The sequence below is a fragment of the Schistocerca serialis genome, chromosome 7 (genome assembly GCF_023864345.2).
Source record: "Schistocerca serialis cubense isolate TAMUIC-IGC-003099 chromosome 7, iqSchSeri2.2, whole genome shotgun sequence".
Classification (NCBI taxonomy): Eukaryota; Metazoa; Arthropoda; class Insecta; order Orthoptera; family Acrididae; genus Schistocerca; species Schistocerca serialis.
The window spans coordinates 226,912,647-226,928,823 of record NC_064644.1 but is presented as its reverse complement, the minus strand read 5'-3'; the positions used below and the strand labels follow the sequence as shown (position 1 = coordinate 226,928,823).

General features: G+C 39.6%; 1 protein-coding gene across 4 annotated transcripts in view; it reads left to right on the top strand.

The window, feature by feature from the left end:
• The window catches only part of LOC126412545 (uncharacterized), a 119,411-nt gene that overhangs the window by 75,144 nt on the left and 28,090 nt on the right, over window positions 1-16,177 (top strand). For all 4 annotated transcript variants that reach the window (XM_050082190.1, XM_050082192.1, XM_050082191.1 and 1 more), the window contains one exon: window positions 15,758-15,980. In XM_050082190.1, coding sequence (XP_049938147.1) covers window positions 15,758-15,980 — 223 coding nt within the window. The remainder of the gene's footprint in view (window positions 1-15,757; window positions 15,981-16,177) is intronic.

Genomic DNA, 16,177 nt, shown 5'->3' with positions numbered 1-16,177 from the left:
GACTCCACCAGGCAGCACTGACTTCTCTGCTCCCCCCCCCCCCCCCCCCTCCCCCCTTACCTCTTCCCCTTCATCTGGAACTGGACTTCTCCAAGAACTGTCTGCAGCATGGGTTCTTCAGCTTCTCAATTGGCTTGTTGCAAGACACCATCATTTGGTACAAGTTCTTGAAGAAAGATTGCACAGCTGAAGATGCTGAAATAGCTGAAATAGCATTGTTTGTCTGATGTTATTTTCAGTATCTCTACTCATACAGCTGTTGTGTTAGGCAGTATTACAGTGCTCTTGCTTTTCTGCATAAGCTTTAACTGCGCATAGTTTACAAAATAATATGTCCCTATCATTGCCAAAGAATATCTCTCTAAAATCATGAACAGAACCTCAGAACTCCATGTTGTTGGAGCACTTTACTTTCTGCATGTTGAACCAGACCAAGTTTGTATCCATACTGAATAGTGTGTCCACATGTATGGTGTTTATTACATCAGAAGCTGCCTCTGTTGGCTTAGAGAGTGTTGTGTCAACTCTGTGCAACAGGGTCTTATGATAGTGAACCAACTAATGTGTTACACTGCTTCTCTACCATAGTCCTGATAAATAAAGCTTTGTGGTAATTGCTGTGTTTATTTGTGACAATATAACCTGAAACATTGTCACATGAGCAACATTTTCATGTTTTTATTCTTGTGTTCTTAAATATGACACATATGTGCGTATTTGGCTGAAATGTGACCTATTATTAAAAAGGCATAAATATGACTTTACATGCACAATAAAAATATTTTTTTTTCACTCTACAATACCTAGATTTGTGCAGAAATTGTTGTGAAATTCACTCTGAAGTTCTGGAAAAAAATATAACTTGTCATTAAAACTCAGGCCTATTGATTACAGTACTTAAACATCCCAGAGTTCATATACAATATGAGTTAGAATAATACACACATTCAGTACAACTTGAATGACAGTTTTCTTTAGAAAAACTGTTTAACTTCCTCTCTCATTCCCATGACAAAATACTGATTGTTATGGTATTCATTGCTGTGTGGCAAATGTTGCATCCCCAAGCTGGGACAAGACTGTGTGGAATAAACTGCCAAACCAGCAGGCACCACGAAGTGTGATAAAGCAGGTATCGTTGTCCTGCCATGCAGAAGTGCTGCATCCATCCACATCATAATTCGCGCATGAACAAGATATAACTCTCAAACTGTATAAAAATCTGAATTCACTATTCAAACTAAAAAAATATTTTCATTGTACCAATCATCACTTATTGGTACTATAAACATTGTGCAGCACATCACTATACCAAAGTGATATGTTATATCACAATATATCCTAACAGGCTTGGTAACTCACTGATGTTCCCTTGTGGCTGTTCTACCAGTGACAGAGAAAGTCAGCACTAATCATTTGCATACATGCTGATGGTTTGTATGTAGACAAAGTTATATGACAGCCTCCGGTGTTTCAATTTTTGGCAGGCACTGTATATTTCGTTATTTCCCAACAATGTGCTGTCCTGTGAACACCACAACTGTGCCTGGTGCTTGATACCGTATTGTTAGTGTGATTCACTGTGCTTTTAAGGTTTAAATTTAATAACTTTGACATCGGTGGAACTTTCATCTCAGAGCCTACATCGTAATCCTAAACCAGGTTTGATTCCATAGGAAAAGAGTTGTGACCGGTGACTGTATTCAAGTAGTAAAGGGTACAACAATCAGTCGCAAATGGTGTCTATATGTAGATATGGGTCACTGTGTGAACTCTTTCTCTGACATTAGTAGTCCAGTCAGTATGTGCACATACAGGTGTTTTTAATGAATAAACTTAATATTTACAGCACTGGAGATGGCCACACGAGTGAAAGAAATCTAGATATGCAGTAAATGTTATTTGTTACTGATTATTATATCCTTTACTGCATCTGATCTTAAATGTAGCAGACGTTTTTCACTTATTAATTCCTTTGACTGGTTGTTGTTAATTTCTTGTTATTAATTTCTCGTGTAATTCTGTCAGAGACAGCAAAGGACTTGGAAGAGCAGTTGAACGGAATGGATGGTGTCTTGAAGGGAGGATATAAGATGAACATCAACAAAAGCAAAACGAGGATAATGGAATGTAGTCGAGTTAAGTCGGGTGATGCTGAGGGTATTAGATTAGGAAATGAGACACTTAAAGTAGTAAAGGAGTTCTGCTATTTGGGGAGCAAAATAACTGATGATGGACGAAGTAGAGAGGATATAAAATGTAGACTGGCAATGGCAAGGAAAGCGTTTCTGAAGAAGAGAAATTTGTTAACATCGAGTATAGATTTAAGTGTCAGGAAGTTATTTCTGAACGTATTTGTATGGAGTGTAGCCATGTATGGAAGTGAAACATGGACGGTAAATAGTTTGGACAAGAAGAGAATAGAAGCTTTTGAAATGTGGTGCTACAGAAGAATGCTGAAGATTAGATGGGTAGATCACATAACTAATGATGAAGTATTGAATAGGATTGGGGAGAAGAGAAGTTTGTGGCACAACTTGACCAGAAGAAGGGATCGGTTGGTAGGACATGTTCTGAGGCATCAAGGGATCACCAATTTAGTATTGGAGGGCAGCGTGGAGGGTAAAAATCATAGGGGGAGACCAAGAGATGAATACACTAAGCAGATTCAGAAGGATGTAGGTTGCAGTAGGTACTGGGAGATGAAGAAGCTTGCACAGGATAGAGTAGCATGGAGAGCTGCATCAAACCAGTCTCAGGACTGAAGACCACAACAACAACAACAACAACAATTTCTCGTGTAGCTGTAGGTTTGACTCATCTGAGGAACAATAAGGCGAAGAAAGAAAGAAAGATTCTTTTCTACTGTCACTTTCTGAAATTGTTGTAAAATCCAGTTTCTGGTTCTCTTAGTTACCCAAACAGCACTGCTGTTTAAACAGACAGTCAATAAAACTGGTGAATCAGTGCCTTCAGTACTAGCAGTGACATTTGAAACTAATATTTTTCAATATTAATGTTACATAGGATTAATTCTCAGATAATTAGACTGCATACTTTTAATTAAGATATTGTTCATAGCTTTAGTGTTTTATTAATCTTCTACAATTCTAGACATATTTGTTGACAAGATCAGCAATCAGTTGCACAAAGGATATTTTATTTCTTTACTGGTCTCAGGCACCTAGCGCCCTTGTTCAGAAGACACTACAGATAAATATGCCACAAATAAGTACATAAGATATTATAAGAATATCAAAATTTTTTAAGAAGGGTAAGCTTAAAAATTAAAATGCAAAGAAGTGCTACATATGAATTGTCACATTATTAGCAAGAGTCAAAAATAAGCAGGTGTATGCAGCATAGTATTTTAGTCCTATAAAAGTAAAACATATATTTTGTCACATTTCAGTATATCATACAGTCTTTTGGTTTCTCACATTAACAAAGCTGAAATTACAGTGTTTGCACAAAATACAAAAATACGTCTGATCACATCAAAGGCATGCTTACGGATCTCACACTCTGCGGAAAAAACCATATTCCAAAGGGTTTACAATCTTTCTTAACAAATGAATTTCTACTACGTTCTGTTACATTATTACTTTCGATTATTATTTCATAAATGAAGCCAGAAATAAACATAGTAACCAGTACAGCATTGCGTAATTAATAATAGAAATTTTAAGTGTGCCAATAATTCGTAATGTCAAATGCGTCTAAAAAATAATTTTAACTGTACGTTCAGAACTAGTACTTATTGATTACAACATTTATAAAGTAATTCATTTTCATAAATATTAGCTTGAAATATAATATACTGTGTATAAAATTATATGATAGTTTTCAGAAATAATCTTGACCTGTCCAAAATTAAAAAAATAATATTGATATCTACAACTACTGTTGAGGAAAAGTAATGCTAGGAGAGGATGTCCTGTTACAATGTATACTGATGGAAAGGGATTGTTAAGCATTGCAGAGAGTGGTTGTAAAAAAAATTGCATGAAGTCAGTAGTAAGAATCACTTGTGTGTTCCAAAGTGCCACCAGCTAAATGCGGTAGGACATGAAAACATTTTACATCATTGTGTGCTGTGTGTGTAGAGGTACAGTTTGGAGATGATGATTGATTGTATAAGCTTGACAGTGCATCCTGTCATAGAGCAGCACCTGTGAGGCAATGGTCTGTGGATAATAACATTCCTGAAATGGGCTGGTCCCCACTATCAACCCTGTGGAACACCCCTGGGACGAGTTAGAACATTGACTTTGCTCTAGACCTCAGTTCCAACATCGCTGCCTTCTTGGAAAACAAAAAAGGAACAATGGAAAAAAAATTGTGTAGATTAACTTAGAAACTGATCTCTGGAGGAATATCAAACAAAAGAGTCTGTGAGAATAGACAATCGCCAACAAATCGAACAAAATGATGGGATGGTAACAAAAACATGGGAGCAGTCAGCTGCTCTACCATTGGAAACACTACTTTGCTGGATGTATTCCAATATCTGTTTTCCAGTACAGTTTTTACCCTGTACAGCTCCTTCCAGTACCAAGGAAGTTATTCCCTGTTGTCTTAATTAGATGTCATATCATCCTGCCTCTTCTTCTTATCAGTGTTTTCCATACATTCCTGTCCTCACCAATTCTGGGGAGAAGCACCTCATTCCTTACATAATTTTCAATATACTTCTGTTTTTAACAGTCAATTGGTCAATTTTTTTCATTAATGCCCCCCCCCCCCCCCCGCCCCGCGCGGGAGTCGAATGAAACAAGTCTAAGTGGTCATGTCAGCTCCATGAATGTTTTCATTCACTCACTGTGTTTGAGTGGTTTCATTCAACGTAAGACAACCAACTGAAACAAGTATCCATCAGTTGCGGCCGTTATGTGAATGTTTTCATTCACTCATTGGATTTGAGTGGTTTCACTCCATTATAGGCAACTGACTGAAACAAGTCACCATCGGTTTCAGCTGTTATGTGATGTTTCCACTCTCTCAATAGTTTGAGTGATTTTATTTACATAGTTTTTCAGTCTTTTTGGTTATACATGAAACATGATTAGGGCTGACAACTTTTTTAAGAGACAAATAAAGTATCTTAGTTCAAGGAGATGTGAATAAAAAGTATATTTCTAACAATAAAGTACATTCAAAATGTATGTATTTACTTGCTGAAATACGAATTTTCATACTTGTGGCATTAAATATCAATTTTTGGTTGGTTTTAAAAGTTTGGTATCTGGTGCTACACTGTAAATTTGTGTATATATAAATCAACAATCACTTTTTAACATGTTTTTATTAGGTCGGTTTCCTGTCTGCTTTCTTGGTACAAATTTTGAAGTTAATTTTAAAGTAATTTCCTGATATGCTAGAGAGTTGAAACTTTCAACATAGCTTAGAAGTGGATGATACTATAATATTAACTCACTTTTGAGTCTGGTGAGTGGTGGACAGTACTATGTTTCTTTGGTCTGTCTGTCTGGTATAAATTTTGCAATAGATTTTTAACTATCTTTTTGATGAACTAAAGACTTGAAACTTTCAACTTAACTCAGATGGGATGAAGATGCAATATTAATTCTCTCTTTTTTTTCTGGTGTCTGATGGAGAGTAGATAGTTGGTGTAACATTGCTATTTCCCCGTTTTCTTGGTCCAGTTGCAAATGTTTTGCATGTAAGAACGATTTCTGTAAAGCTTTCCTGTCAGCTTGATTCACTGTAGTTTTTACATTCACGGTCTTCTCACAAGGTATGCCTATGAGGAAGCAATATATATTTCATTTGAAGAAAAACTGCGATAAACACAAAATTTACCACATGTCCTGCTGTAATTTCGTCAAAGTGTTTGAAATCAACTGAAAAATTCTACACACAAGACTAAAAAGCAGAAAATAACTACTTCAATAGAAAATTTTTTTAATGTAACAAAGTTTCAAAATGGACTAATAAACATTAAATAATCTCTCCTAGCCCCATACAGATTTATAACACCATATAGATAGTCCTTAAAATTTGTGTTTGTGAATTTTTAATAGTTATCACACTACCTGTAGAACTGTAGAAATGGGGCAAACATATGTAGCTGGTGATGTAGTTTTCTGTACAAAATATTTACCTTCCACACAAATATTCAAATGATTTTGCATTTGTGTGCATCATCACACATTGTGTATAAAACTGAATAACTGTCGCTAAAATGAGGCAAGATTCCTTTCTTCTTCATAGATCCTAAAGGAAACCATTGAGCTCACATTTGCACCTCCTACTATGGCTGCAATATGTCCTGATTTCCCCGGATTGGTCCCAATTTTGAGAGGGTACATAGGTGTGCTGGAGGGATTTTTATACAACTGCCTGGGGTAAACCTGGACCTTTCTTCATGCCTGTGGAAAACTATTGATTGGAAAATGGATGATAATAAACCTTAGTTAAACACACACACACACACACACACACACACACACACACACACACACACACACACACACCTAAAGCTGTTTTTTTCTTATTTTCTCATGTTAGTGATTGACTTAACACCCTCCAGCAGTTGGCACAGTGTGTGGAATGCTTTGTACAGACCAGATCTGATACCCGTGTCCTACAGAACCCCATTACATTTTTTCTTTTGGCCAGGATTTGCACAAACTGTGAGCTCGCATCAGAGCAGTGATACGACACTTTAATGAGGACATCCTAGACTGGACATGGAACTGGAATACTGGTTAGTTAACCTGTGGGCTACAGATGGTGCATCCATTTAAGGTGACCAGCCATCCCCCCCTATCCCCCCTTTTTTGTAACGGTCACGATTTTTCAAGCTCTGTCCTGAATTTTTTTTTTCAAAAGTAATTCTAGACACCTGTTTGTTTGCGATTTAACAATTATGAAATGATTTATCCCGAATTGTATGTTCTTTTCACCTGAATCGGAATGAAAGGGTATCTTCCCAAATGAGTACAGTATGGAGCAGTGACAAAGTAACAGTTTGTTGTAGAAACTACAGAGGCAATGTTAGTGACTAGAGTGAATTAGTATGAAACTCAAGGAATGTTGAAGAATACAGACATGCTGAAGAAAATTTACAGCACTGATAAATAATTTATGCCTGCTTGCAATCCTTCATCTTAGGAAGTACTAACAAAATACAAATTAATGTACTTTTTGTTAAAAATTAAAGTCATAGTTTGCATTTATCACTCTTGCTTCAGAACTTTTTTTGTAATATCAAAATTTTTCAATCTGTCCCGAATTTGGCTCTAGAAAATATGGTCACCTTGACACTCTGAACTCAGTTAAGTGGCTACTAGAAACCTAGATGTAGAAAAACATTATGCCGCAAACTGCACTTTTCTATCTGTGCCCATTTCTGAGAAATGCAGAGGCTAACCGGAAAAAATTTTCTGGTTCGCCCAAGCTGCCAGATTCGCACATGTGCAGATCAGTCTGAGTTGTAGTGGTGAGGAAGGCAGTCTCCACTTACTCCATGTTTACATTTAGTGATTTTGCTGTTTCCTCTTCATTTACAGCTCTCAAGTCAAATGAAAACAAGACGGATTTCTGTGACCGGGAGCTACCAAGTGAATTAAAATACAGTCTGCATAATTATAAAAGGCTAGGCTACTAGTTTCAGTTTTCTGATTTTATTTCCATGTTTTTGGCAGTCAAGCATTAATCATCTTGCATTTTTGTCGGTTTGCTAAAGAAATTTGCCTTTCATTAATCTTTTTCTACTGAGGCTGTCTCCACACTATTGGCTGGTTTCAACTGTTCACTGAATTTCAAGTGCATGTTTTCATCTTCTGACATGTTTGGCATTACGTCATTATAAAGAACCAAACATGAGATAATACAGTACTCGTACTCCACTAAAATTTACATCCCGAAAACCACACTGAAAAGCTTCATATCAGGTTGGGACATACTTAATTGTAAATCAGGACATATGAATGTGCACTTTAAGCCAAATTATGGTTTTTAATGTGGCTTACAAAATTCCGATGTTCTTGGAGTATCCTCTAAACTCCTGTTTCTCTTATGATGTAATGTAAGATCACTTAATGCTTTATACATACGAACATACAGGCTTTCTATGTCATCATAGCTGTGCATGCGCAGTAATACCTGTTTTCTGGCTGTTGTCATTTGGGTCCACTAGGACTTTGAGGTCACAGTTTGCAGTCTCAGTCTCCCTCTTAACAGGCCACCTCTGCCTGCTGCCCTAACTGCCCTCCTCCAGCAACTCCCCTCTCCCTTCCTCCTTTGTGGGAGTTTTAATTCCAATCAGTTTCTGGGGCAGTGCTTCTTCATCCAGCCAGGGGCTCCTTATTGATCAGTTTCTTGTGAACCACAAACTGCGTCTCCATAGTGTTGATTTTCCTTACTCATTTTAGTGCTGCATACAGCAATTTCTCTGCCAATTATCTTTTGCTCACTTCCCCTCCCCTTCTTTCTCCTTTACTCTGGTTGCAGGATGATGACTTCTGCGATAGTGATCACTTCCCATTGATTATCTTGTTCCTTTCCCACTTCCCGATGGCCAGGTTACACCACTGGCCTTTTCTCAGTGCCTCCATCTTGTTGCAGTTTTCTTTGATTTTTGTAAGTCATGCGACACAGCTTGGTGTCATCACATCCTACTTATACTCCATGAACGGGGTCTTATGCGCTCCCCTCCCGATTTTTATTCACCAGTTCCTGTCCAACCAGTCATTCAGAGTTCAGGATGGTATTGTTCTCGGCTCTCCACAGACCTTGGAGAATGGCATTCTACAGGGTTCCTTATTAAGTTTCCTCCTTTTCCTTATTGCTATAAATTGACTTGTGACCTCCGTTGGGCTGTTGGTCATCCCAGTGGATGATTTCTCTATTTAGGCTAGCTCCCACTCGGTGGCCTCCACAGAACGGCAACTCCAGGGTGCCATCCGGTCCACTTCCGCATCGACGGTGTCACACAGTTCTCAGTTCTGCCCCATTAAGTCAAGGGTGGTACATTTCTGTTGCTGTGCTATGGTCCATCTTGATCCGAGGCTCTACCTCAATGCCCAATACCTGACCATAGTCCCCCAGTTCTATTTCTTGGGTCTTCTTTTTGATAACAAGCTCACTTGGTTGTCCCAGATAAGCCTTCTGAAGGTTGGTTGTTTTCGTAAACTCATTGTCCTTTGCTTCCTTACCCACACCTCTTGAGGTGCAAATCGTTCGACCCTTCTCCACCTTTATGGGGCTCTAGTTCTAACCCGTCTGGACTATCGTTGTCAATTTTGTGGTTCGACTGCCCCTTCCACACTGCTTTTCTTGGACCTGGGTCCAAAATCATGGTATTTGTTTGGCCACCAGTGCCTTTCGCACTATTCCTGTTGATAGTCGTCTGGTTGACACTAGGATCCCTCCCCATTTCGGTTTGGCAACCCCACCTCCTGGCTTCCTGTGCCATCACTATGCTTCCTGTGCCATCACTATCTGCTGTCCCCTGCTTAACCGTCTTTTACTATTCTTCTGGTCATCGCCCACCTTCCGCCCGCTCTTGGGTGGGTTCACTGGTTGGGCTCCGCCCTGCTTCTCTCCACCGAAATTTCCATCTCCCCTCCTTGTCCTCTTCCCCATGTTCTCTCCCAACTCCCCCGGCCTGCCCCATCTTGGTTAGCTCCTCCGCTCCTGATTTGGATGGATCTCTTCTGGGCTCCGAAAGCCACCATTGCTCCAGTGGTGTTCCGCTGTTTGTTGTGCCTGCTCTTATGGGAGTTTCAGGATGCCATTGTTTTTTTGTTATGTAGAGATTCAATGAGAGGCATTCAGGGTCTCGCTCACTGTTTTTCCTGCCACTTCTCGCAGATCTTCGCTATGGTCTTGTTCAGTTGATTTCTGTTGGGTTCCCAGCCACGTGGGTATCCCGGATAATAAACTTTCCAGTTGTCTGACTGGGATGGCGACCACCTACCTCCCATTCTCAATGACCCCTCCAGGGGCAGATTTTCGACTTTATGTCAAATCTCATTTTGCTCAATCATGGACCGACTCTTGGGGGGGAGGGGGGGGGGGGGGGCCGGGCGGGGCTATCTTCCTGTTTAGTAAACTTCATACAATCAAGGAGATGCCCTCCATGTGATGTTCTTCCCTCTACCTCTAGCAGGGATCTACCATCCTCTGCACTCTTCCTATCGGCCGTATTAAGTTGACCCATGATTTTTTTTGCTCCACAGTGAGGTCCCCCCCCTCCCATAGCTGAGAGTCCCCCTTTAGGTGGTCCATATTTTGCTGGACTGCCCATACCTTTTGACCCTTCACATTAAATATGCCCTCCCACCTTCCTTGTCCCGGGTGTTAATGGATCACCCTCGCATGGTTTGGTCTGTCTTCAGTTTTCTTCACAAAAGTGATTTTTTCTTCCTAGGTTTAGGTACCTGAATTTCCCTCTGGAATTGGCGTCCCTCAGTTAGCCTAGGCGTTGGTTGTGGAGGCCTTGGCCTTGACTGCACACTGACTGGGTTCTCCCCATCCCCATTCCTTACATTTTGTCTGGTCTTTTGTGCCGTTTTGTTTCCTCTTTCCTGTTTTCTCCTTCCTCTGGTGCTTTCCCCATTGTGGTGTAATTGTGGTACGGTGTGGAGATCAGGAGGGTTGGTGGCTGTGCTGTTGCCCCAACGCACATAGCATTTATGGGGCACTTCTGCTCGCCCCCCCCCCCCCCCCCTCCCCTCCTCCAACTGCACCACTCCTGTTCTTTAGGCTTTCTGCTTCCCCAGTGCTCCTTTAATGTCTCTGTTTGCCTGTTTTGTCTTTGACTTGACTGGACTCTGCTGTTTGTGTTATTGCTCCGTTGGTTTTGGCCATCGAAGATTGTAGGTCCAATGATCCGCAGTTTAGTCCCCTTCCCCTACCAACCAACCAGCTTTGAGTCTTATATTCCATTTCTCCCACAGTCCATGTTTCACTGCTGTACAATGCTGTGCTCCAAAAATACATTCTCAGAAAGTTCTTCCTCAAATTAATGCCTATGTTTGATCCTAGCAGACTACTCTCATCCAGGAATGCCTTTTTTGTGTGCTCCTTGCACCAACCATCATGGATTCTTTTGCTTCCAAGGGAGCAGATTTCCTTAACTTCATCTACTTCATAATCAACAATTCTGATTTACTTGCAGCCCCTGTTCTGTACTCACTAGACTGTTCATTCAGTACGTCTTGCAGTTCTTTTTTAGTTTCATTGAGGATAGCAATGTCATCAGCAAATCTTATCATTGATATCCCTTCACCCTAATTTTAACCCCGCTCTTGAGCTTTTCTTTTATTTCTGTCATTGCTTCGATATATAGATTGAACAGTAGGGGTGAAAGATTACATCCCTATCTTACATCATTTTTAATATGAGCACTTCGTTCTTAGTCTTCCAGACTTATTGTTCCTTTTTGTTTCTTGTGTATGTTGTATGTTACCTGTCTATCCCTACAGCTTACCCCTACTTTTCTCATGATTTCGAAAGTCTTGCACCATTTTACATCATCAAATACTTTTTGCATGTCAGCAGATCCTATGAACGTGTCTTGAATTTACTTCTGTCTTGCTTTCATTATCAACCACTATGTTAGAACTTCCTCTCTGGTGCCTTTACCTTTTCGTCTGATTTTTGTTTCCATTCTTCTGTATGTTATTGTTGTCAGCAACTTGGATGCATGAATTGTTACGCAGATTGTGCAATAATTTTTGAACTTGTTGACTCTTGCAATCTTCAGAACTGTGTGAATGATCTTCTTCCGAAAGTCTGACGAGTATATTGCCAGTCTCATACTTTCTACACACCAATGTGAATAGTTGTTTTTATTGCCACATTCCCCAATGATTTTAGAGATTCCAATGGAATGTTGTCCATCCCTTCTGCCTTATTTGACCTTAAGTTTTTTAAATTCTGATTCTAATATTGACTTCTGTATGTCTTCGTCAGAGAAGACCACCCCTCTCAGAGGTCTTCAGTGTACTCTTTCCACCTATCCGCTCTCTTCTCTGCATTTAACAGTGGAATTCCCATCACACTCTTAATGTTACAGCCCTTGCTTTTTAGTTTCACTGAAGGTTGTTTCGACTTTTCTGTATGTTGAATCAGTCCTTCCAATAATCAGTTCTCTTTAGATTTCTTTGCATTTTTCATGCAGCCATTTCGTCATAGCTTCCCTAAACTTCCTATTTATTTCATTCCTAAGTGAGTTGTACTTCACTATTCCTGAGTTTTTTGTATGTCCTCCTTTTGTTGCTCAACTGAAGTATATCTTCTGTTACCTATGGTTTGGTTACAGTTACCTTCCTTGTACGTATGTTTTCCTTTCCAACTTCTATGACTGCTCTCTTTAGAGATGTCCTTTCCTCTGAATTGTCTACTGAGCTATACGTTATCACAGTACCCATAGCCTCCGAAGAGAACTTGAAGCATATCTAGTGATTCCTTAATATTTCCATATCCCACCTCTTTGAGAGATTAGTCAGGAAGAACCAACGCACAAACTTCAACCTATTTGTCATCGTTACTTAATTATAATCTGAGTGTATATCTGCTCCTGGATACACCTTACAGTCCTGTATCTGATTTCGGAATCTCTGCCTGACCATGATGCAATCTAATTGGAATCCTCTTTGTTCTCGTGGCATTTTCCAAATATGCCTGCTCCTCTTGTGAATCTTGAGCAGACTATTAACTATTACTAACTGAAATTCATTGCAGAACTCAATTGTCTTTCTCCTTTCTCATTCCTTCTACCAAGCGCATATTCTCTTGTAAACATTTCTTCTACTCCTTCCCCTACAAATACATTCCAGTCCTCCATGACTATAAATTGTCATCTCCTTTACGTTAATTCCAATTCCAAAGAAAGCACGTGGTGATAGATGTGAATGTTACTGATCTATCAGTCTGATAAGTTATGGCTGCAAAATACTAACACAAATTCTGTACAGAAGAATGGAAAAACTGGTAGGAGCCAACCTCGGGGAAAATCTGTTTAGAGACAATACTGACCCTACGACTTATCTTAGAAGGTAAGTTAAGGAAAGGCAAACCTACATTTATAGCATTTATAGACTTAGAGAAAACTTTTTACAGTGTTGTCTGGAGTGCTCTCTTTGAAACCCTGAAGGTACCAGGGGTAAAATACAGGGAGCAAAAGACTATTTAAACTTATACAGAAACCAAATTGCAGTTATAAGAGTTGAGGGGCATGAAAGTGAAGCTGTGAAGGAGAAGAGAGTGAGACAGGGTTGTAGCCTATTGCCAATGTTATTTAGTACATGCATTGAGCAAGCTGTAAAGGCAAAGGTAAATTTGGAGTAGGAATTAAAGGAAGGGAGAGGAAAAAATCTTTGAAGAATTACAATGTCACTGGGAAACCTCAGAGACAGCAAAGGACTTAGAAGAGTAGCTGAATGGAATGGACAGTTTCTTGAAAAGAGGATATAAGATGAACATCAACAAAAGCAAAACAAATATAATGAAATGTAGTCACATAAAATCAGGTGATCGTGAGAGAATTAGGTTAGAAAACGAGACATGTAAAGTAGTAGATGAGTTTTGTTATTTGGGCAGCAAAATAACTGATGATGGCCAAAGTAGAGCAGATATAAAATGGCAAGAAAAGCATTTCTGACAAAGACAAATTTGTCAACATCAGATGTAGTGTTAGTAAGTTTTCCTGAAAGTATTTGTCTGGAGTATAGCCTTGTGTGGAACGAAACATAGTCAATGAACATTTTATACAAAAAGAGAATAGAAGCTGTTCAAATGTGGTGCTGCAAAAGAATGCCGAAGGTTAGATGGGTAAATTGTGAAACTAATTAGGAGGTACTGAATATAATTGGGGAGAAAAGAAATTTGTGGCCAGCCTGACTAGAGCAAGGGATCATTGGTAAGGCACATTCTGAGACATCAAGGCATCCCCAATTTAGTATTGGAGGGAAGTGTCCATGATAAAAATCATAGAGGGAGAATGAGAGATGAATACAGTAAGCAGATTCAGATGGATGTACATTTTAGAATTTATTTGGAGATGAAGAGTCTTGCATAGAATAGAGTAACATGGAGAGCTACATCAAACCAGTTTTCGGACTGTAGATCACAGTAGCTCCCTTTACATTCTGAATTACCCATTCAGTATCCTCATATACTTTCTCCCTCTCTTCATTTTCTGCTTGTGATGTTTGCATATACACTGGTGTCCAAAATTAAAGCAACAAACATAAATTTTGCAAGGTTGTGTTTATTTTGTCACAAAACAATATACACGGGTGATAGTAAAGCAGAAACAGTGTAAAGAATACAGAATGTAAAAAACTACAACATGCTCAGTGCTAGATAAAAATGTTCTTAATTTTTTCCAACTTAATGGACTTGCTCACACTTTCTGACTACTGATTAATGTGCTTAGTACGGGGTGTGAGCCATACTGTGAATGATGTCATCAATCTCATGTTGGGGCAATAATGCCCATTCCTCCTGCAGAGCTGCTCGCAAGTCTTAGAGTTATTGGTGAAAGCTTATCTGATGCAACCTGTCCCCCATGCATTCCAGACGTGCTCTATGGGATTCCATCGGGAGAGTGAGCAGGCCCTGCCATGGGTGTGAGCCATACTGTGAATGATGTCATCAATCTCATGTTGGGGCAATAATGCCCATTCCTCCTGCAGAGCTGCTCGCAAGTCTTAAAGAGTTATTGGTGAAAGCTTATCTGATGCAACCTGTCCCCCATGCATTCCAGACGTGCTCTATGGGATTCCATCTGGAGAGTGAGCAGGCCCTGCCATGGGTGCAGTATCTTCTGTTTCCAAGAAAACAGCAACCATCCATACTCTATGAAGTCAAGCATTATCGTCCATCAGTACGAAGTCTGGCCCACAGCACTTCGCAAAAACCACACATGAAATCCTAAGATCTCGTCACAATACCTGACAACAGTTAAACCTTGCCTATTCATCCGTATAATTCCATGAAGAGCTGTTTTTGTGGTTAACATAATCCCTGCCCACATCATTAGGGATTCTTCTCGATATCGGTCTCTTCTCACAGTATTTGGGTCCTGAAGTCGAGTTGCACATTCCCTCCAGATGCAAAGCTGTCGAAAATCACTCTCCAGACAATGTCAGGGCTCATCTGTGAAAAGAAGATTTGCTCACTGTTTGACCATCCAAGTGGCATGCTGACAACTTCAGTCTAGACATTCCCTTCTGTGAAGTTACATCAGAGGTACACATACAGCAGGTCTCCAACAATAAAAGCCACTTTACCGAAGACTTCTGTACACCGTTTGCCTCGATAAAAAAGTACACTGGATGCTGCGGGGTCAGATGCCAGTTACCATGCAGTAATAAGGCGATATCTTCGTGCTCTTACAGGCAAATAACAGTCCTCTCTTTCTGATATCACAAATGGTCAGCTCTACCATGGTTTTTGGGATACAGTTTCGTCCTCGCCGTAGCCGTCGGTGGTTCACAACCCCACAACAGGCTACAGCAGTCCACTCACCCCACTGCTGCCCCACACTAAACCCAGCATTATTGTGCGGTTTGGCCCCCAGTGGAATCAACCAAATAATTTCTTGGTATCCCTAGCATGTGTTGTACACTTTTCTTGCTGTTATATAACTTCCATGTCACCTTAACTGCTTCAGTACTGTAATAGAGAGGTGATTAAAATGCTCTGGGTTACCAATGTATAGTTCAAAGTGAAATGAAACATTTATATTTTCCATGGTAACTTAACTCTCATGTTACAGGACTGCAAGTTGCTGAATGGCTTCCACTTTCTGAGGGTGAAAAAATAGTCACTAAAGCAAAGAAGATCTTGAGTGAAGATTTTAAAGCATACTATACAGTAGCACATTTATATTTGGATAAAACTCTGACATTATGGCATACATGCGACAAAAGTTATAATGCATATCTTAGTAACTTGAATTGGCTTGAGAAAAGATGTTCACTTCATCATCTCAAACTAAGGTAAAACTCTAATTTCTTATTTAACACTGTTGGAAATTAAGATGAAATATATGACTTATTAATCATTGTAAACATCCCACAATTAGACTGAACTACATAACTGTGATTTATTTGTCTTATGGTGTCCATTTCTAAATAGTGTCATTGACATATAGAGTACATGTTAAATTAACTGAAAGAACATCCAGACTACAAAT